The 22,542-nt window shown below is 36.0% G+C and overlaps 1 protein-coding gene across 1 annotated transcript; it reads left to right on the forward strand.

The window, feature by feature from the left end:
• Nucleotides 1-529: 529 nt before the first annotated feature.
• Nucleotides 530-3,330, forward strand: LOC105767026 (uncharacterized). Its single transcript, XM_012586556.1, has 7 exons — nucleotides 530-633; nucleotides 1,344-1,542; nucleotides 1,727-2,059; nucleotides 2,301-2,435; nucleotides 2,533-2,624; nucleotides 2,695-2,778; nucleotides 2,982-3,330. The coding sequence occupies exons 1-7, from the start codon at nucleotides 530-532 to the stop codon at nucleotides 3,328-3,330; spliced, it is 1,296 nt and encodes a 431-aa protein (XP_012442010.1).
• Nucleotides 3,331-22,542: the final 19,212 nt, after the last annotated feature.

Consider the following 22,542-nt stretch of genomic DNA (forward strand, 5'->3'; position numbering starts at 1 on the left):
GATGATCTAGATTGCACCCCTAAGCAAAAATTAAAGGTGCGATCTCGCATGCGAGACGAGGTTATCGATGGTGGTGGCCGTTAAGGAGGGCACTCAGACTAAATGTTTGACCTGGGAGTTCTTTAAGACCGCCTTCGAGGGAAAATATATCGGAGCTAGTTATGTGGATGCACTGAATCTTCCACAGGGGGATCGATCAGTGGCCGAGTATAAGGCCGAGTTTTTGAGACTGAGCCGCTATGCGCGAGGCATGGTGGCATCTAGGTATGAGCGAGGTGTTCGCTTTGAGGATGGCCTCAGAGATAATTTGAGAGTTCCTGCAGAAGGAGTGGGATCTTTCTACCCTAGTCGAGAAGGCGAAAATCATCGAGGAGGATATGGAGGCAGTCATGAATGGAGAACGTCGGAACTACTTATCTAATGTGATTTATGCACTGTGGCGGAGAAGTTGGTTCGTAAGGGATGTGAGGCATTCTTGGCCTATGTAAGTGTTTCAGATTCTGGGTACTCTATAATTAAGGATATCTGAATGGTAAAGGATGTTCCGGATGTATTTCCTAAGGAGCTACCGGGTTTACCTCCGAATTGTGAAGTGGAGTTTGGGATAGAGCTCATTCCTGGTACAGCTCCAGTGTCTATCGCCCCCCACTGAATGGCATCGAAGGAGCTTACGGAGCTTAAGGCTCAAATTTAGAAGTTATTGGATCGTGGGTTCATCTGCCCTAGTATGTCTCTGTGAGGAGCATCGGTACTGTTTGTAAAGAAGAAGGGTGCATCCATAAGGATGTATATCGACTACCGACAACTAAATAAGTTGACTATTAAGAACAAGTATCCTTTTCCGAGGATTGATGATTTGTTTGACTAGTTCCGAGGGGCGTCTATGTTCTCCAAAATTGACTTGCATTCTGGGTATCATCAGTTGAGGCTTAAGGAGGCTGATGTGCATAAGACGACATTTAGGACTCGTTATGGTCACTACAAGTTCCTACTAATGTCATTTGGACTGACTAATGCACCGAAAACTTTCATGGATTTGATGAACCGAGTGTTTCAACCCTACCTGGATTGGTTTGTAGTGGTGTTCATCGATGACATATTGGTTTATTTGAGGATCGGGGATGAGCATGACGAGCACCTTAGGATTGTTATTTAGAGTTTGAGGGAAAAGCCATTTTATGTTAAGTTCAGCAAGTGCGAGTTTTGGTTACGTGAAGTAACATTTCTGAGTCATGTAGTGGCTGCTGAGGGGATTCGAGTCGATCCTCGAAAAATTGAGGTTGTATTGGACTGGAAGCAACTTAAGAATGTGTTTGAGATCCGCAACTTTTTGGGGCTGGCAGGTTATTACCGACGGTTTGTGAAGGATTTTCACTGATCACAGTACCCTTGACTAAGTTGTTACGTAAAGGTGTACCGTTTGACTGGACTAATGTGCAGCAAGAGAGCTTTGAGAAGCTTAAGACTGTACTGACTGAGGCTCCTGTTTTGGTACAAGCTGAACCTGGAAAGGAGTTCACGGTTTATAGTGATGCATCACATGTCAGTTTGGGATGTGTGTTTAATGCAAGATGGTAAGGTGGTTGCATATGCGTCTCATCAGCTTAAGGCGCACGAGGCGAACTATTTGACGAACGATTTGGAGTTGGCCACCGTAGTCTTTGCATTGAAAATCTAGACGCATTATCTGTATGGTGAGAAGTGTATTATCTATACTGATCATAAGAGCCTCAAGTATCTCTTCACTCAGAATGAGTTAAATCTTAGGCAGCGTAGATGGGTTGAGCAGCTTAAGGATTATGATTGTACCATTGAATACCATCCCGGCAAGGCCAATATGGTGGCCAATGTGTTGAGCTGTAGTGCTATGACCGATCTAAGAGCGATGTTCACTCGACTTAGCCTATTCGATGATGGAAGTCTGTTGGCAGAACTTCAGGTCAAACCGACATGGATTGAACAAATTCGAGGTAAACAGTTGGGGGATAAGTCTCTCAGGTTGCGTTTTTGTCAGGTTGAGAATGGTGGCACTACTGATTTTGGGATAAACAGTGATGGGGTACTTTGTTTCCGCGGTCAAATTTTTTGTATCGAATGATGAGGATTTAAGGCAATCGATTCTGAGAGAGGCACATGGTAGTCCTTATACTATGCATCCCGGTGGGAATAAGATGTACCGAGATCTTCAGGAATTGTACTAGTGGCCAGGGTTGAAGCGTGAGGTTACTGACTTTGTTACTCGCTGTTTGACTTGTCAGTAGGTTAAGGCTGAGCATTAGTTACCTTTGAGTTTGTTGCAGTCGGTTAAGATACCGTTATGGAAATGGGAGCAAGTAACGATGGATTTCGTTAGTGGGTTGCCTCTAACACCCACTAAGAAGGATTCTGTCTGGGTCATCATGGCTCAATTGACCAAGTCTACTCACTTTATCCCGGTAAGGACTGACTTTTCTCTTCAGAAATTAGCTAATCTCTACATATAAAAAATAGTGAGACTGCATGGGGTACCTATCTCGATCATTTTCGATCGAGATTCTCGTTTCACGTCTCGGTTCTGGAAGAAGTTTCATGAGGCTCTGGTTCAAGATTGGACTTGAATACTACTTTCCATCCTCAGACAGATGGTCAGTCAAAGAGGGTGATTCAGATACTGGAGGACATGTTGAGGAGCTGTGTTATTGATTTCTGAGGCAGTTGGAAGGAGTACTTGCCGTTAGTGGAGTTTTCCTACAATAATATCTTCCATTCTAGCATCCAGATGCCACCTTATGAGGCACTGTATGGTCGTAAGTGTCGCACCCTTTATGTTGGACTGAGTTGGGCGAGTGACGTATTCTAGGTCCTGAATTGGTCTCTAAAACAAAGGATAAGGTTAGATTGATTCAGGATCATTTGAAAGCGGCTTCTGATAGGTAGATATCGTATGCGGATTTGAAAAGGCATGAGATCGAGTATTCTATGAGGGACTTATTTTTTCTCAGGGTCTCGCCATACAAAAAGGTTCTGAGGTTTGGTTGCAAGGGCAAGCTAAGCCCTCAATTTATTGGACCTTACCACATTCTGAAACGTGTGGGACCTGTCGCTTATCAGTTGGAGTTATCTTCGGAGTTGGACCACATTCATGATGTTTTTCACATCACGCTGTTGAGGCGCTATCGCTCTAATCTCACGCATGTTGTTTCCGTTGAGGAGATTGAGGTTAGGCCAAACTTGACCTCCGAGGAGGAGCCAGTTCAAATTTTGGAGCGTGATGTAAAGGTCCTTTTAAAAAGGTCTATTCCCTTAGTGAAGGTTTTGTGGTGTAATCGTAGCACAGAGGAGGCCACGTGAGAGCCTGAGGATGCGATGCGTCAGCAATATCCTCATCTGTTCGGATCAAGTAAAATTTCGAGGATGAAATTTTCTTTTAGGGGGTAGAGTTGTAACGCCTCAAAATTTTTAAGTTCGTTATTGTGAAAATATGACACAAATATCTGTCAGCTTTAGTGGTTATGTGTTCTGGAAGTGTTTGGGAGGTCCCAAGTTCAAGCCTTCGCTTGGGAAAATTTTGGTATTTTGAATGAATTAGGCCTTACTCTTGCTTAAAAAACTTTTGTTTGATTGGTGGTTAAATAGTGTGTTATTATGGTGGAGGTCTTGTGTTCGAATCCCTATGCAGGCAAGGGTATTTTTCTTTGCTCATATTTCGGGATAGAGTTGTGTAATAGGGGGATTCTGAGGAGTGGATGTGTAGTGGGAATTAGGAGAGAAGATTAAGGGATTTTGGGGGTTCTCAGGATTTTTTCCCATAATCGAATTTTGACTCTCTTTTCCAAACAAAATTCTGTCGTCTATTCTTCTCCATCTCTTCCTGCCGAAATTCTCTAAGTTTTTCCATCATTCTCTTCTTGATTTTTCCCTAATCCATTTATTTTCCTTCGTTTTCGCATGTGGTTAGTGCTCGCTTACTTTCGGTAAGTGTTTCTCTTCGTTTCTGTCATGAATCTCTTAGCGACTGAAGTGGTAATGTTTTTTCTTTGCGATTTGGGCATAAAGGGAGGCTCAAACTGGTAAATTCAGTGTTCTTATCTTAAAAATAGTTAAACGGAAGGTTATCTTTTGTGGTAAGTTGGGTTTCTATTTGTTCCTGGTTGTCAATTCACTTGTAAATTTATTAAATTGATGTTGAGTATCTTGATTATAGGATTTGGAGTGCTCGGGGACTGTTTAGCATCAAACAAAACCAGGTGTGTACCCAAAACGCAAAAAAAAAAGTAGTCGGCGAAAACCCAAAATTGCTTGCTGTTTGGACAACAGCAGTAGGCTAAATTTGAAAAATCACCATAAATTTTGGAAATCAAATTAGAGGATGAAAAAATATGGAATTAAAGCTTATTGAGACTAGTTTCTCGTAGAAGAAACGGTGTAAGTAATGGAATTGTAAATCGTGAGGTATAATAAACTTTATGAGACAATGTCAGATTGAATTCGGGTTCCCCTGTTTTGACTTTGGAAAATCATCAAAAATTGGAGAAAAATAATTAGGGGTTAAAATTGACATGTTTAAATTGTTAATGAGTCTATTTTCAATAAAAACAAATGGAAACGTCATCCAAATTTTTTATTAAGAGATAATTAATTTTTAGCAAAGAATGGACGAAGCTGTCAAACAGTAGAATAGGGGTAAGTTTCAAAATTTTACTGTACTTATTGGCTAAACCACAAATTCTAAAAATTTTATGTTAAGATTAGTTTCAAAAACATCAAGCGAACCTTAATTCGAAATTCTATAGCTCAAGATATAAATAATTTAGTAACAATGACTCAAGTAGATAGCACGGGTTACATTAAAAATATGAATAATTAACTAGCACGGGTTACATTAAAAATGGATCACATGGCCAAGGCCAATTTGGGTCGAGTGGGGCACATGGGCGTATGAGCCCATTTTCTAAAAAGTTCCGTAAGGTTGCACGGGTTGCCCAAGACGACTGTGGACCTACTATAGGGTCGGTAAGCTTTACTTAGACCCTTATATGTGTGATCTGTTTGTCTGATTTCTATACCAAGCATGACTTATGATATCTGAATGTATGTACTATTAATTGCATAATGGCATGGCATATTTTGTATGTTGCATTGCATCGGGGTGGGTTGATAATATTTGGAGGAAGTGTCTGAAAGGCTATGAAGTCTATTATCTGGCAGCTCAGCTGTAACCTTCTGATTATGTACCGTATCTCGGTACAGCATGGTGTGTAGGGATGGTTGGGTTGATTTAATCCCCACATGGCGTGTTGGGTTAAACAGAGATGGTGTGTAAAGGCTGGTGGGTAGGATTCTGATTTACTGTATCTGCATTCTGTATTTAATATGGGCTAAGGCCCTAATGTATTTTTGAGACTATATCTGAATGGGCTAAGGCCCAAACTGATTCTATGATGGGCACGGGCCCCAAACTATATCTAACTGAGTGCTGTTGAATATCTATATGCATGTTTTCTGTGGGGATTACACACTAAGTTTGCAGAAATTCACCCTTTTTCTGTTTAATCTGTACAGGTAATCCCTAGATTTGACATGTCGGTGCAGCGGAGGACTCGACTGTGGCCACACATGAATTTTAGATTGTTTTTCATTAATGCCTAGAATTTATCACTTATTTGGGGTTTTTGATGTATCTTCTGGACTATGGACTGGTTGGCTTTAAATTTTGGACTTTATACTATTTTTTATGGATTTTTTTTAAAACTGCAACTTCAAAAAACATGGTTTTTTTCTAAAAACTAAGGTTTTTCGTAAATAGAAAATATTTTCCCTAAATTAATTGGTTACAAAAGCTTCCGCTAAGAGACAAGTTTTAAAGCAAATGAACTAGTTTTTTTAATTAAATAAAAGCTAACTTACTGTAACGGTTTTTAAACTCGAAAATCTTATCTTCAAATCCATTTCCATGTGACATCGCCAGATTTGGCTATAACGTCTAGGTCAGGTTTGGGGTGTTACATCACTTGGAATAACAAAAGAAAGAAAGAGATTGCAGGAATAGGAATTTGAGTCGAAAAAGGGTTTTTAAGGTTTAAGAAATTTGAGAGGCTTTGAACGGGTTTAGATGGTGTTAACGGTTTAAACCTAAGTAAGAATAAGTTTAAGTTAATTTTTTTTTATGTTTTTAAGCTTTTGAAATCGAGTTAAAACAAGTGAAAAATTGACGGGTTACGCAACGGGTTAGGTTGACCTTGCAGAAAATTACAGTGATGTTGTGACACAAGAGTTCCATGTCGCGACATCCCTAGCAGGATACTGATGTTGCAACATCGGGGTTCGGTGTCTCGAAACACCTTGGAATTTTTAATCCCTAGGGTATTTTGCCTGTTGTGTCTCAACATTGAGCCAATTTGTGCAATTTGTTAAGTATGTCATTGGTGTTGTGACACAGAGGTACCGTGTTGCAACACCGACTCTGCTTCATCCCCAATTCTCAATTCTCAAAGTGTTTCGGTTTATATTAAACATCAATCTAAATAAAGATCAGATTCTAAATTATTGGTTAGTTAAAAGTACAATAATATCCATAAAGTTAGTATTTAGTTCAAAAATGCCAAGTATTGTTGTTGAATTCATCTGTTAGTCCTATTAATGTACACGTGGGTGCTCCTTTGGTTCATTTCTATCGGATTGGTTCAACATCCATCGTGCCACTCCACCTTCCTCTGCTTATCTCATATCTGAATTTTCTTTTCCAGCTTGCTCTAATCATAGAAAAAACCTTTCTTGGTTCAAGCTAATTAGGGTTTTTTATAGATATTTGGTAACATTTTTCCCTAATGTTTCCCTATTTACCCCATTCAGTTGATGACCGCATTTACGATTTTTCATCTCACCATTGATCCTTATAAATAACTCATGATTTTCTAGGTCAATGATGGACCTTTAAGTTGCTAAAAATGGTTTACCCAATAGAATGGGTATCTCACGGTCCTCTTAAAAATTTAGAATTACGGAATCAACCAGAACGATAAAACTTCGCACTTTCACCAACACATCTTCAAATACACCCTTCGGTTGTACTAAAAACCTATCAGCTAACTATAGGGTGATCTGGGTAGTTTTGAGCTCCATTAACCTGAGTTTTTCATATATAGATAAAGACATTAAATTAATACTAGCTCCTAAATCACATAGAGCTTTGCTAAACTGAATATCCCCTGTCTCTATAGTTATTGTAAAACTCCATGGGTCTTTTAATTCTAGGGGAATCTATTTAGATATTATCCCACTACAGGATGCGTCAATACATGCTCTCCTATTTTAAATTTCCTACACCTAGGCATAATTTCTTTTAAATACATGGCATATTTAGGAACATTTTCAATTAACTTTATTAAAGGTAGGTTAACATTTAGAGATTTAAATATGTTTAGGAAACTTACGAACTCTAATTCATCTCGTTTTTGCTTATCTTCTAACTGTGAAGGGAATGGTACCCTTGTTAGTGCAGATTCCTTGATTGGCTCTTTTTCTGACCGAGCTACCTCTTTGGGTTCTGGTTCAATTTCAGCTGGTTGAGTGTTCTCTTGAAGATCTTCGGAATCCTCTTTATTTTCCTCTTGAGTCGAGTTTTCTGGGTTACTCAGTACTTTACTCAAGCAGAGTGTGCAATTTCTTTTATTTGCTCATTCTTTTCCCTTCGTGGATTATTCTCCGTGTTGCTTGGGGTTCAAGTGCCAATTTGCCTTTTGATATCTCCCATCATTCTCATCATTTGGCTTATTTGATCTTCAAGCTTAGTCACATTTTTGTCATATTGATGCACTCAGATTACACCTTTTACTTCGTTCCACATTGACTACATTTCCCCTTTGATCTGGTCCAGGTGTTGACCACATATAGTATGGTTACTCAGGTTGGCCCTTTCTTGAGGCTTTTATGAATAGGGAGGTTGGTAAGTATTATTGTTTGCATAATTATAGTTATTACCTCCTCTTGGGTTTCTACCCCATCTCAGGTTTGGGTGATCTCTCCATCCCAGACTGTACATATTTGAATAAGGATTTCCACCCCTATTCCCAATGTAGTTCACGCCCTCGGTTGGGTATTTGAGATAATGGAAGAGAGGTTTATCTCCTCCATATATTGATTACACACTGAATGAGGAGTCTATGCGGTTAAGTTTGTCCAGAATCTGTTGGTATCTATCATAGTCTTGGACAACTTTTATCGTCAATGATCGCTGGCCATGAGTAAATCTTTCGTTTGACCATAGGCATGAATTCATCACCATGTTTTCAATTAGGCCATACCCATCCTCGTATGTTCTATTCATCAAGGCTCCTCTTGTAGCTCCATCTAATCTTGAGCGTGCATGTGCATCCAACCCATTACAGAATATTTACAATCTCAGCCACTCAGGTAAACCATGGTGTGTGCATTGTTTTATCAGCATTTTAAAAAGCTCCTAGGCTTCGTGTCCCCTTCTAGTTGTTTGAATGTGGCGATCTCTCTTCAGTTGGATTGTTTTGCTAATAAAAAAGACCTCCTATACAAATATTTCTGCAAGTTCATTCCATGTCATGATCGATCCTAGAGCCTACAAGTATAACCAAGTAAACGCATTATCAATCAAGGAGAATGGGAACAACTGAAGATGAATAGCATCATCGGTAACCCTGTTATATATAAATGTATCACAAAGCTGAAAGAATCGTTTAATGTGCTAATTTGGGTCCTCCATCATTTTGCCTCTGAACTGTAGATTATTTTGGATCATATAGACTCATGGCTGGTTTCATCTTGAAGTTATTTGCCATGATGGTTGGCCATGTGATGCTTCCCTGAACCACCTCCAAATTGGGTAGAGCACAGTCCCTTAGGGTTCTTTCTTCACACACCATACGTCGGTTTATTGGTAATTCCAATGGTTCTAGTGGTGGTAGATCATGAATGTTAGGTTCGTTAACCTTGTCGAATAGTGGGTTATCACGTGGTAGATTGCATGCAGCCGGTGGTTGATTCTACATTTGTTGTTGCTATCGATGATTCCTACGAATTATTCTTTCTAGGTCAGTGGCTGGCTTTATAGGTGTGCCCCTACTGTGAGTCATATATTGAAACCAAAAAGAAAGTAAAAGATGTTAGTAAAATTAAAATAAAAATCATATCTATAATTTAGATATTTCCTAATTATTCTATTAAAACGTAAAAATTAAAATCAATTTAGTAACGTTGCCTCCCCGGCAACGGCGCCAACAACTTGACCACCTCTGGATGTATCAACATTGTCGTGTGTGAATATATAATACGAATGAGAAAGTATACATGTAACACCCCAAACCCATCCTAGAAGCTAGGCTTAGATCTAGCGTGTCACATTGAAGTGTTTTTCGAAAACCATGTTTTCATTAAAAACCCGTCTTGAAATTCTAAACTTCTTGCCAATTAAAACTCGTATAAAACCTCAGTTTGCATTTGTTTATTTTCAATCGTGGTTTATTAAAAAGTTATTACCTTCAAGGATACTCGGGTCTCTTGTCTGAATATAACATGCCAAAGCTATGTCCCAGACATAGTCTTACATTGGATGTTTCCTGTACTACCAATGCCTTATCCCAGATATGGTCTTACATGGGAGTTCTCATAACGGTGCCCATGCCATGTCCTAGACATGGTCTTATGGGAGACCTCTCATCTTGGTGCCAACGCCATGTCCCAGACATGGTCTTACATGGGACCTCTTTCCCTTATTGTCATGACATTTGTATCCATTACATTCTCAATGTTTCAACGGGGCTTTTATCACTAATTCTCTGTCATCTCATACTTGAGTCAACATTAAATATTTTCATTAAATAAATACATAATTGCTGAAAAGTAACAGCATTAATAATAAATATCAAAATATTGCATTTATTTACCATAAACTTACCTCGGTACAAAATATGATCAAATCTAGCACTTTAGTCCTCAACATTTTTCTTTCCCTGGTCTAACTCTGGATTTCGTTCGTCTTGATCTATAATAGAAAATTTAGCTTATTTAGTACTCACAGTCATTAAAACAATCATTGACAGAACTTTGGCAAAATTACAATGTTGCCCCTAAACTTTTGCATATTTACACTTTTGTCCCAAAGCTTAGAAATTAAAATTCATCCCTTATTATTGTGTTTTATGACATGCTGAACATTTTTCTCTTTTATGGAAACATCAAATTCCCACTCTTAACACTTATGAACATTAGGTATTTTTACCGATTATGTCGTTTTACTCGTTTTCACTTAAAATCGCTTAGCCAAAGTTGTTTAACATAATTACAAGCTTCATATTCTATCATAAAACATCAAAATAAATACATTTCACCTATGGGTATTTTTCCAAATATGAACCCTAGGTTAAATTATTGCTAGAATGAGCTAAATCAAGTTACCGGGACTCCAAAAACGTAAAGAACATTAAAACGGGGCTTGGGATCACTTACTATGAAGCTTGGAAGCTTGAAAACCCTAACTATGGCTTCCCCCTTGCTAAATTCGGTCAAACGAAGAAGATGAGCATATTTTGCCAGCTTTTCCCCTTTTTCATTCTTTTTTATTACTAAATGACTAAAATACCATTCACTTAAAAATATTTTATTTCACTTATCTCATGTCCATTTTTGTCCACAATTTAACCAATGGTCTAATTGACATTTAAGGACCACCAATTTAAAATTTCATAACAATTCGACAACTCTAACATGTAGAACTCGACTTTTGCATTTTTTACAATTTAGTCCTTTTGACTAAATTGAGTGCCAAAAAGTCAAAATTCTCGAACGAAATTTTCAAAAAATCATTCTGTAAAATTTTAGACCATAAAAATATAATAAAATAATTTTATTTTTTCCTCATCAGATTCGTGCTCCTAAAACCACTATTTCGACTAGGCCCAAAATCGGGAGGTTACAACGCTCGTGGTGTCCTCAACAGTCTAACGCCCGTATTCGTGGGCTCAGTTCACCACATGAGTGTTCGCATGCCTATGTGGCCTCAATCGTCGTGTTTTCAGCTTTTTAGCTTTTCAGCTTTTGCCGATTCACAGAAAAGACAGTGTGGTTACACACACTCTTTCGGCTTTACGAGAGTAATGAGTTATGGTGTACGGTTACACACCTAATTACGTAGAGTACTAGAAATCCACACGCATCAGAACCTTGACTAGATCGGTACTTGATCTAGAGCTCGGTGCAGCCACCCTTTCGCATCCTAGCCGAAAATCCCTAACAGCGGACATCTTACGTCGCTTAAACCTGGGAGTGGAGGTTGGGAGCTCAAACTCAACCAATACCTTTGCCATCACTCTATTACAAGTACCCTCTTCACCCATCTGAAGTTATGCGGTTAATCCCCTTAGATTGCTGGTTGAAAACGATCACCCGTTGCTCGCCGAATAACGGCGTTACAAGTGCACTCCTATTAGACACGATTGCCTAAACCCAAAGGTTGATCATACTCACAAAACCCCTAGGTAAAGGAAAGTAATATTCGGCCACAACAAAATATACAACCAACACATTCTAGATTGAGCACAATAATAGCAACAGGGTTACCTTCAGATGAATAACGATAGGAACGTTTCGAAATGCTTCATTATTTCTTGAGTACTCCTTCACTCCTCGTAGAATTTTAGAACCTGAAGAACACAATCGACAACAAGAGAATCAAGAGGGGAAAGAAGTATTTGGTCTAATACCAAAAGAAAGAGTGATGATAGAATCAGTTAGAAAGAAAAATAGGTGTATTCGGCCAAGCACACTAGAGAGAGGAGATGATAAAATGAAAGTACTTGAAAGGCCTAAGATCTGTTCGGCTGGGATTGTGAAGGAATGGGAAGTAGAGAAGAAAGTGAAGAAAGCTGAGGAGAAGGTTCAGCTTAGAAGAGAGTCTGAAAGGAGAAAAATTAGAGAGGAAGAGGAGAAGCACTATTCAATTTTGAGAAACAGAGAAGTGGAAAGAATGGAAGAAGAAAGGCGATTCAGCAAATATTGAAAAAGTGAACTCGGTAATACTAACCAGTTTTCCCCAAATGGTCAATTCGACAAAACTTCAACAACCAAAAACGGAGAACAGAAAACTATTTTCGGTACTTAAGAATTTAGAGCAACCGACTAAAAGAAAAAGACCAAAAATTCAACCAAAATGAGAGGAGAAAGTCTCATAGATATTTTAGAGTTTATAATTTATTATTTATAAATAAATTTAGTATTATAATTTTGTGTATAATGATTATGATTTATGAATAAATTTATTACTATAATTTTGTGTATAATGTTTATGATTTATAAATAAATTTATTGCTATAATTTAGTGTTTTTCTTTTTTGCCAATGAGTTGTTTGCATAATTGGTAATGTAGGAGACTTGAGTCTTGAATATCCAGGTTTGAGACCCACCACGCACAATTAAAATGTATGAGTCTTCAACTCCCACCATGAGTTGTTGTCATGTGTAGTTTTGAGTTCGATTAGTTTGTTTGTAGTTTGGATTATTCCAGCCCGTAGTTAAAGTTTTAATAGTTTGATTTTTTTATTCTAGGCTTTAGTCATTTTGTGATTTAGTAGTTTGATTCTATACCAAGTGGTTACTTAGACATATATTTGTACTTTTACTTTGATTGTACTGTAGCTGTGAACTTTGAAAAAGAAAGATTTAGAGTTTAGGGTTTAGGCTTATATTTTTTAAAAATATATAAAATAATTTTAAAATTATATTAGTAATTAATTAAAAAAATTTATAAATAAAAATAATAAACTCTAAATCATATATTTATTTAAATATTAAATGTTAAACCTTAAGTTATATATTAATTTAAAGGATAAACTACACAGACAATCACCCAACTATAAAAAAAATTCATTTTAGGCATCCAAAATAAAAAGTTTGCAAGTTAAGCACTCACTTTACATAGTTCGATCATTTTGGTTACTCCTGTTAAAATCACAAACGACAAGCTAACTTGGTAGTTAAAAAATGGGTATAAAAACAAATTTAGCCTTAATCTTTTATATATTATATCAATTTAGTCATAATTTTTTTTTAAAATATAACCCTCAAAATTTACAAATGGTCTCAATTTGGTCCTAATTCTAAAAAAGTCAAAGAAATATATAGAAATACATAAGTTGACACACCTCGATTTTATTGTTATCTTTTCACATAAGTTAAGAAATGACTTCCTTGTTTGATGGTTAAGAGTTAGTGAATTTGTCCTTGAAACTCGAGTTTGATTCCCTTTTTCTCGCATAATTTTTATCTTCTATATTTTTGCTTCTAACCCTAGTATTTATTGTACTTTTCTTTTCTTTTTAGCTTCTTTTGTTGATCTTCTCACCTCTTTGTCATCCCACTCTTTCTTTTTCTCTCATTTTATCAATTTTTTTCTCCATCTTCTTCATTGTGTCACCCCCTAAAACCCTAGTTTTGACCATTGTTGTGCCTCCCTTCTTCCTCCTTCCTCCTCCACTTGTGGCTATCATTTATTCATTGCTTTTCTTCCATTCTCTTCTTTTGTCTTTTATTTTTTTTCTCTTCTCTTCTCTATTGGTCGAATCTCCCTTGGTTTTCTACAAGTGACCATTCATATTTCTGTGCTGATTCATTATCACATATCTGAATTCGAGAAGCATAAGTTGAATTCAAATCTGATTTGATCTCGTATTTCTTTTTAGTTTTCTCTATTATGGTCGAATGTTACAAGTGTTCTTGGTTGAATCTCATGTTTGATTTTTGTGTTTTTTATGAAAGGTCCAAATCTGAATGTATCAAATCATCAGTGACATCAAAGATTATTTGCATCTCCATTTCTCTATTAGCCGATCTTGTTTCTTGATTTGGCCGAACCTAAGTGGTGATCTAAAGGATGATTTCTTTTTTACTATGTTTTGTTCATGATAGTGCAGATCTAATTGAGATCTAGCCAGACCTGAATATAGGAGTTCTGGATTTAAGTCTAGTGCTTCAGATTTCTATTTTTCAAGTGTGGGTCTTAACTTTGTATGTTTGGTAAATGCTGAAAGTATGTATGTACTTTATTGTGTTGGCTGAATACACTAAGTGGCCTAATTGGCATTGGTCGAATGTTCTAGGGCCTTAAAGTGTAAATAAACAAGTGCGTAAGTGCTTTAAACGTTAACCATTTGTATGCCTATTGATATTGATGGATTGACAAAATGGATGTTATTACATGTCTTGTATTGTTAAACATGTTGATTGATATTGTATATTAATTACATGTAAGCATGTCACTAATTGTTACCGTACATACTGATTGCATATAATCATGCCACTAATTATTATCGTACATACTGATTGCATGTAAACCATGCCACGATACTAATCTACTGGATGCATGTTAAGCATGCCACCTTTATTGGAATTGTTATTGACAAGCATGGTATGCTACACTATTGGTATGACATATTGCATTGCAAAGGGATGGAGATTAACTAGTGATGGATACTGGTGGTTTATCCATAATTATATATTGGCAGTTAATTTGCAACCCTGGAGTATTGTTCGGAGTACTAGCGGTTGATCAACAAATTACTGGTAATCTAACTTCTTTTTAAGGATAGTCCATTACGGAACCACGCCATGAAGTTAGCTCCGAAGGGAAATTTTCTATAAGAGGGGAAACAGACTTGTGTAGTCTTATGAGTGATGGTCAGCATGGTCGGTAGGTCAGCCATTCTTCAAATGGGACAAGTGAGGTTCTAGGCTTGTCTTGGGCATAAGGCAGATTACTGGAAGTAATCCCCCACTATGAACAATAAGAAGAAACGAGAATGGGTTCATCAGAGTTGAGAGACCAGCTGAAGATCAGCCCAATACGAAAATGTCAACAAGTCCATTGGGACTATGGTATATAAATAAAGGAGTCCACCAAGGATTGGTTCGACCAAGAAAGTCCGCCAAGGAAGGTTTGACCTAAGGATCCTTGGGCAGGAACTCAAGAAAGTAACCATAGAGGACTTCAAACAGCCTGTACGTGGGGTGTATAAGAGGAAGAAAATACAAGAAGTAAGGATAGGAGCGAGGTGTCTAGATTACGGTCAAGTGGAGTATTCGATCAAAACAAGATTTATAGTAAGATGAGAAGCTCTGAGGATGTAACACCCCGACCCGTGTCCGTCGCCGAATTAGAGTTACGAGGCATTACTGATCAAAACCCAACTAAGAAAATTTTTTTTCATAAATTATACTAACTCAACCACGACATTTCATTCCATATATATATATATAAGCACATAACCAACTAAAATCAAACATGCATCATTAATCCAATTACATATGCTAACCATGTTTCAAAATTTCAACCATATCATTATCATTTACCTAATCAAAATTTAATATCATTCAAATTCTTAAAACATTTCCAAAGATATATGATTAAATATCATAAATCAAGCATTATATCCAAACATTTATTTGTACACATATTTCATTTTCAACTTACTAACTATACTACATATTACAACATAGGTAATCTACCCTGTTTGGACAGCTCTTTTACATCAATTTGGACAGCATTTATATACCAAACTAGACAGCATTTTCACACCAAAATTTGGACAGCATATATACAACAATTTGGGCACCATATATACAACAAATTGAGCAGCATTTTTACACTAAAAATTGGACAGCATATGTACAACAAATTGGGCAGCATATATATACCAAATTGAGCAGCATTTTTACATCAAAATTGGACAGCATATATACAACAATTTGGGTAGCATAAATACAACAAATTGAGCAGCATTTTTACACCAAAAATTAGACAACATATATACAACAAATTGGGTAGCATATATATACCAAATTGAGCAGCATTTTTACATCAAAATTGGACAGCATATATACAACAATTTGGATAGCATAAATACAACAAATTGAGCAGCATTTTTACACCAAAAATTTGGACAGCATATATATAACAATTTGGGCAGCATTTAAGCATCAAAATAACATGAACATATATTACATTTTAGACCATTAAAGCATATGCATTAGTACCAAATTCAAACCAAAAGAAATAAGTCATTTTCGCATGGCTGTTAATTACACCTATATACATTAGTTCCAAAATCAACATTTCCACTACACTATACATGCCATTTATTCGAAAATAACTTAGTAAAGTACCAAAATATAGACGACAGTGTGACAAGCTTCATAGACGATCCCCAAACACGTAGCGATCACCAAAATATATACATCAAAACAATTATCCAACACATTGTAAGCTAATTTAGCTTAGTAAGTTACAAGCAAATAAACTTTACAATTTAACTTGATATCTCGAATAATATTTAACCAATTCATACTACTAAATCATCTTACCTTTAGCTTACCATATCATGAGATAATTATTAGCTTAATACTATGATTTAACTAAAATCAATATAATTACTCAACCATAAACATTTCTTCAAATTTAAATACAAGGCCAAATACATTATGCATTTCATCATCATGTGATATAAGGAATCATCTTATATATTTGATTCCAAATATAATCACCACATAGGTTTAATACTTACAAAGCTCAACTTTGGATACAACCATAATGGTTATTACTCAAGAACTCCAAGTATTTACTCATTATACTAATCATGATTACTCAATAAGTCGAACACTCAATACTAATAGATATTCGAAAATATTTAATAAGTTTGCACACCTAGTGCTTAATAATCAATCTCGCACACTTAGTGCTTAATAATCAATCTCGCATACTTAGTGATTTACAATTAAACTCGCACACTTAGTGCTAATCTCATTATCATAAATTTTTATACCCGCACACTTAGTGCCGAAAGTCAACAACTCAATACATCTTATTTCAATAATTTTATCACTACATGTATATATATACCATTCAATTCAGCATAATTACATAGATACTAAGATGATTTAAAACGATACAAAATATATGCTTAATAACTTACCTCGGATGTCGTCGAATAATAGATCGGCTACTCAACTACTTTCGATTTCCCCCCGATCTAAATCCGATTTATTGGTTTCTTGATCTAAACATATTCAAATAAATCTCATTTAAACATATTTTCATTTCATTTAGTCTAAGAAAATGGGCAAATTACATTTTTGCCCCTGACATTTCACATTTTTTACAATTTAGTCCAAATTGTACAAAAACACAAAATATTCCAAATTAATTACACTATAGTATGGCCAAATACTCCCTTGTCTCATATAGGTCATTGCATGTCGTTTATTTCACATTTTAGTCCCTCAATTTAATATTTTCTTAATTTAGTCATTAATACACATTTTTATAAAAATAACTAATTATAACATGAAAATCTAACAACAAAAACAACAAGCCTTCAACAATGGCAAGACATAAAATCATCATCAAATTCAAAAATTAAACATGGGCTTTGTAGATTTCATAGCAACGATCTCAAAAACATAAAAATTATTAAAAACCGAAACCAAAACATACCTTAATCTAGCTCAACAATGGCTGAACCCTAGCCAAGCTTTTATCTTTTATTCTTTCTCTAGTTTCGAAAGTTGAAGAAGATGATATGATAATGGCTTTGTTATTATCGTTATTATTATAACATATATTATAATATTATCATTTTTAACTTTTATTTTTAATGTATAAAAACCATATAATAAAACAATATGCCATCCACTACCTTATAATATTGGCTAAATTTCAACATAAGGCCTCCAAATTATAAAGACAACAACAATTAAGCACTTTCTTATTTAACCATCAAATTTTCATTTTACGCGATTAAGCCCTTTTTTTATTGAATCGACACTCAAACAACAAAATTAATTCACGAAACTTTCACACATGTAAATTCACACATAATAAACACAGAATAAAATATTAAAATATTTTTAGGACTCAAATTCGTGGTCCCGAAACCACAGTTTCAATTAGGTCAAAAATTGAACTGTTACAGAGGATTGGGTGGAGTCCACCACCCAATAAAGAACACTCATTTTCAGTGAGTAGGGAGTTAATTTATATTTATGTTATTTTACATTTATTACCTCATGAGATATGGTTTGATTATGGTGCTGTGAAGACACTCAATGAGTTCATTTGAAATTTCAAGAGTTTGTCTAATGTTCGTAGGATTTGCAAGGTTGATCGAGGACTCAAAACAATATTTATAGTAAGCCGAGAAGCTTTGAGGATTGGGTGGAGTCCACCGCCCTAATAAAGAACACTCGTTTCAAGTGAGAAGGGAGTTAATTTATGTTTATGTTATTTTACATTTATTACCTCATGAGATATGGTTTAATTATGGTGCAGTGAAGAGACTCAATAAGTTCATTTTAACTTTCAAGAGTTTGTCTGATGTTCGCAAGATCTGCAAGGTTGATTGAGGACTCAGAGGAGGGACCCAGCCAGACAATGATGAGATCGGGGATCACAGGTAGTAAGAGTCTTTTTTTTTGACAAACACAGGTAGTAAGAGTCATGCACATAGAAAAGGGTACCATTAGAGGCCTCGTTTCATATATTGTTATGCCATACCCAGATAGCACCCTTAGATTTTAGTAATAGAGTAGTTAGCCTCTAAATAGAGTTGTAAGAGTTTCGTTGTAAATGAACAGTTTGATTAGAAACAAAATCTTGAGGGGTTGAGCTTATCATTAAGATTAAAACTTTTGTTGATAGAACTATTATAAACTTTAATAAATTTTGTTCTATAACAGTTAGTCAATAAATTTTAGGTTAAGTTAATCCGTCCATTTGTTTCATTCCATACCTAGATCTAACGGATGGATCGGGCTGGGGTGTTATAGTATGTTCTTTCAATATCCATTTTGTGAAGTAATTTTCTTTAATTAACATTGGTTCCACACATTCGTATGTTGCTTGTAATATTTCTGATAACTAGGTATTAGGGTAGATGAATCTACTAGTGATGTTACTGTAGTTAGTCCTTTGGGACCATCTGTTGTTGTGGGTAAGATCTATAGAAGATGTCCGTTAGAGGTTCAGGATGAAGTGTTTTCGGCCGATCTTATAGAGTTACTTTTCAGTGAGTTGGAATTAAGTTTGGGAATGGATTGGTTGGTCGAGCATCAAATCAGTTTGGATTGTGCTGCTAAGAGAGTGACGTTGAAGACAGTTGAGGGAAATGAAATTATCATGTTTGGTAAACGACGAAATTATTTTTCCTATGTGATGTTCATTATGGTAGTAGAGAAGCTGGTTCGGAAAGGGTGTGAGGCTTATTTTTCATATGTTTTGGATGCGAGTGCAAGTAGTTCAATAGTGGATAGTATTCGATCAGTTAGGGAGTTTCCAAATGTTATTCTCGAGGAACTACAAAGGTTACCTCTAGATTGTAAGGTTGAGTTCAGAATTGAGTAATTGCCTAGAACTGCTCTAGTGCCCATTTCTCCCTACCACATGGCACTTAAGGAATTTAAAGAATTAAAAGTTCAACTTCATGAGCTTCAGGATCTAGAGTTCATTAGACCTAGTGTTTCGCCTTGGGGAGCTCCGATTTTGTTGGTCAAGAAGAAGGATGGTTTGGTGAGATTATGTATTGATTACTGACAGTTGAATAAGCTAATAGTTAAGAACAAGTATCCTCTACCAAGAATTGGTGATTTGTTTGATCAGTTCCAATGAGAAACTATGTTCTCCAAGATCGATATGAGGTCAGGGTATTATCAGATGAATGTAAAGTAGTCTAATGTGCCCAAAACTACATGCAAGACTTGGTATGGTCATTACTAGTTCCCGGTAATGCCTTTCTTACTGATTAATGCTCCGACTGCATTCATGGATCTGATGAATTGAGTATGTAACGCCCTAAAATTCAAGTCTTTAATTTTTGCATGTTTTGACAAAAATTGCTTGTTTGCTTTAATAGAGGCCTATATATGTAAGGCTTGGCCAGCCACCCTGATACACATTACACATTGAATTACACATTAAATCAGATTTTTTGTTGAGTGAAAATTCTCTTTGAGTTTTCTCCAAGAATTTTCTCTTCAGTTTTCTTTAGAAGTAGTTTTAACAATCTTTCTTATTGTGGGAGCCATCTTCAGCCTTCTTCTTGCCATGTGCTTACATCGGAGGGGAGATTAGAGTCATTTGAAGGGATTTGTGAAATATTTTTTTCGATTTCAAGGCTTCTTAGGACTTTTCCTTATCTTTATTGCTGTTTATTTTTCTTTAGATTTTTTTCTGCTTGTGCCGATTCATTGATTAACTTGTTTTATTCGTTCTTGTTGCGTTTCCAGCCCTTTTCAATCTTCAAGAAGCTGATCGGCACCCTTCTTGGCAGCAAGAAAACATTTTCTATTAATAATTTGCAATTGATCTTGCTGCCCAATTATCCTATCTCTGATTCGATTTGGTTTGCTGAGTTTTTGAATTAACTTGCTATTTTGTGTTCAATTGTCAGATTCGGCTGATTGGATTCTTTCTTGAAGTTCAATTTCGTATTCTTGGCTTCCAAGAATCCCCTATTAATAAGTGTTTCGGTTCTTGGTTGATTCTTTATTGTTTTGGGGTTTTTGTTTCAGATTTGAAATTCTAAGATTTAATTTTTCTGTTTCGTTTCAGATCTAAGTGTCGATAGTTTTCATAGGAGTTTTCCGTGACTTGGCAACTTGATCTTGGTCCGCGCGCAACCCTCTATAATTTGGTATTAGATTTTGGGCGTTTTGGGTGTTTTTGGTTGATTTCTAAACTGATTTCCAGCAAACAGCAGTTTTTACCCAGAAAATTTTTTGGAAAAAAATTAATTTGAGTGGGTAAACGTTATCCGATTGATGTAAAATTTTATATGTATATTTGTGGCACTGTGATAGAATATAAAAAATATTTTCCGCAAACAAATCAGTAGAAAAAGTCAAAAAAATAAAAAAAATACAAAATCCAATAAAAATTAAAAAAATATTCAGCGGGTTGAGTTTAGTGCCAAAACTTTCCAGATCAAATATACAATATTTAAGGACATTCTAGTTTAAATTTTGTGATTTTTGGAGATCGGGAACACCTCGAACGAAGTTGTCAAGTTACTCCACAGTTTTTTTCGGGTTTTCAGGTTTCAGCAATTTTTATTGATTCTTAGCTATAGGTTTTGATTTGTTTTGCCTTTATTCTTCCTTTATAATATCTAATACCTTCTTATTTCTTGTGTTAGTAGGATTTAAAGGTGTGCACAATTCTTCCTCGGTGCGACACAAATCAATTAGTGTCTCGTCATTTTTTGGACTCCTAGTGCAAATTAGGATTCTTTGGTAGTTTCGGTTCATACACTTTCAAATTGATTGATATAGACTCTACTAAAGAACTCACAAGACTGAATTCTACCTCTTTGATAATTTGATTTTCCTTTTTGAGTGATTAACGGTGAGGTTTGTTAATTTTTTTTAAGTGTTAAGTGTTTGTTTTGCAGGTTTTAAAATACGATGTCCAGAATTGGTCAAGTTGATGATGAGAATAATGACCATAATGAGGTCCTTGTAGTCCACTGCACCCTTAACATCCAAATGAGAGACGATGTTGATAATCAAAGGACCAATATTTTCCATTCTAGGTGTTTTATAAAAGGTAACTTGTGTTCACTTATTATAGATAGTGGGAGTTGTTCGAATGTAATGAGCAGTTATTTGGTGGATTCTTTAAAGTTACCTTGTACCGAGCACCCTAAGCCGTATCACCTTCAGTGGCTTAATGAATGCTCAGAAGTTAAAGTTACAAAATAGGCCTTGATCACTTTTAAGATCGGGAATTACGAGGATGAGGTATGGTGTGATGTGGTCCCAATGCATGAGACACACTTGCTCCTTGGATGGCCTTGGCAATTTGATCGTGATGTTACACACCAAGGCGAGCTCAATAGATACTCTCTTGTGTTTAAAGGCCGAAAATTCACTTTTGCTCCTTTAAATCCTAATGATGTATATAAAGATCAATTAAAAATGATGAAATTTTGTGAAGGGGTGAAGGAGAAAGGACAGAGAGAAAAGACAGAGAGAAAAGAGGCTAGTAGTGAAAAAAGTCAAATTTTAAATGGCCCAAAGGTGAGTGACTCCGCAAGTGGTAAAACTAGAGGGAAAATTTTAATTGCAACAAAAAAAGATGTGTGGAGAGCCCTACTCAATAAACAACCTTGTATCCTTGTGAGATTTAGGCAAAACTATTTATCTCTATCTAACATTAATGAAAATTTGCCTAGTGTGTTTCAATGTCTTTTGCAAGATTATGAGGATGTTTTTAGTAAGGCCCCTAAAGGTTTACCACCTTTACATGGGATAGAACACTTCCATTGGCCACAAATGAAGAAGGATGTCGAAAAGGTTCCCGAAAGACCGAAAGATAACTTTCAACTTCAATACCTTTCCGATGAAAGACGCTTTCATACGATCAACATAGGCAAAGATGAAATCACACTACATGAGCCCGAAGGTAAGTGAGGTAAGGAAATTTTAGCAACCAAGTCTTCTTCTTCTGCTTATAAAGGTAAGATGCTTGAAACTTTTGAAACACCTTTGTACTCC

Source organism: Gossypium raimondii, chromosome 5 (genome assembly GCF_025698545.1).
Source record: "Gossypium raimondii isolate GPD5lz chromosome 5, ASM2569854v1, whole genome shotgun sequence".
NCBI lineage: Eukaryota > Viridiplantae > Streptophyta > Magnoliopsida > Malvales > Malvaceae > Gossypium > Gossypium raimondii.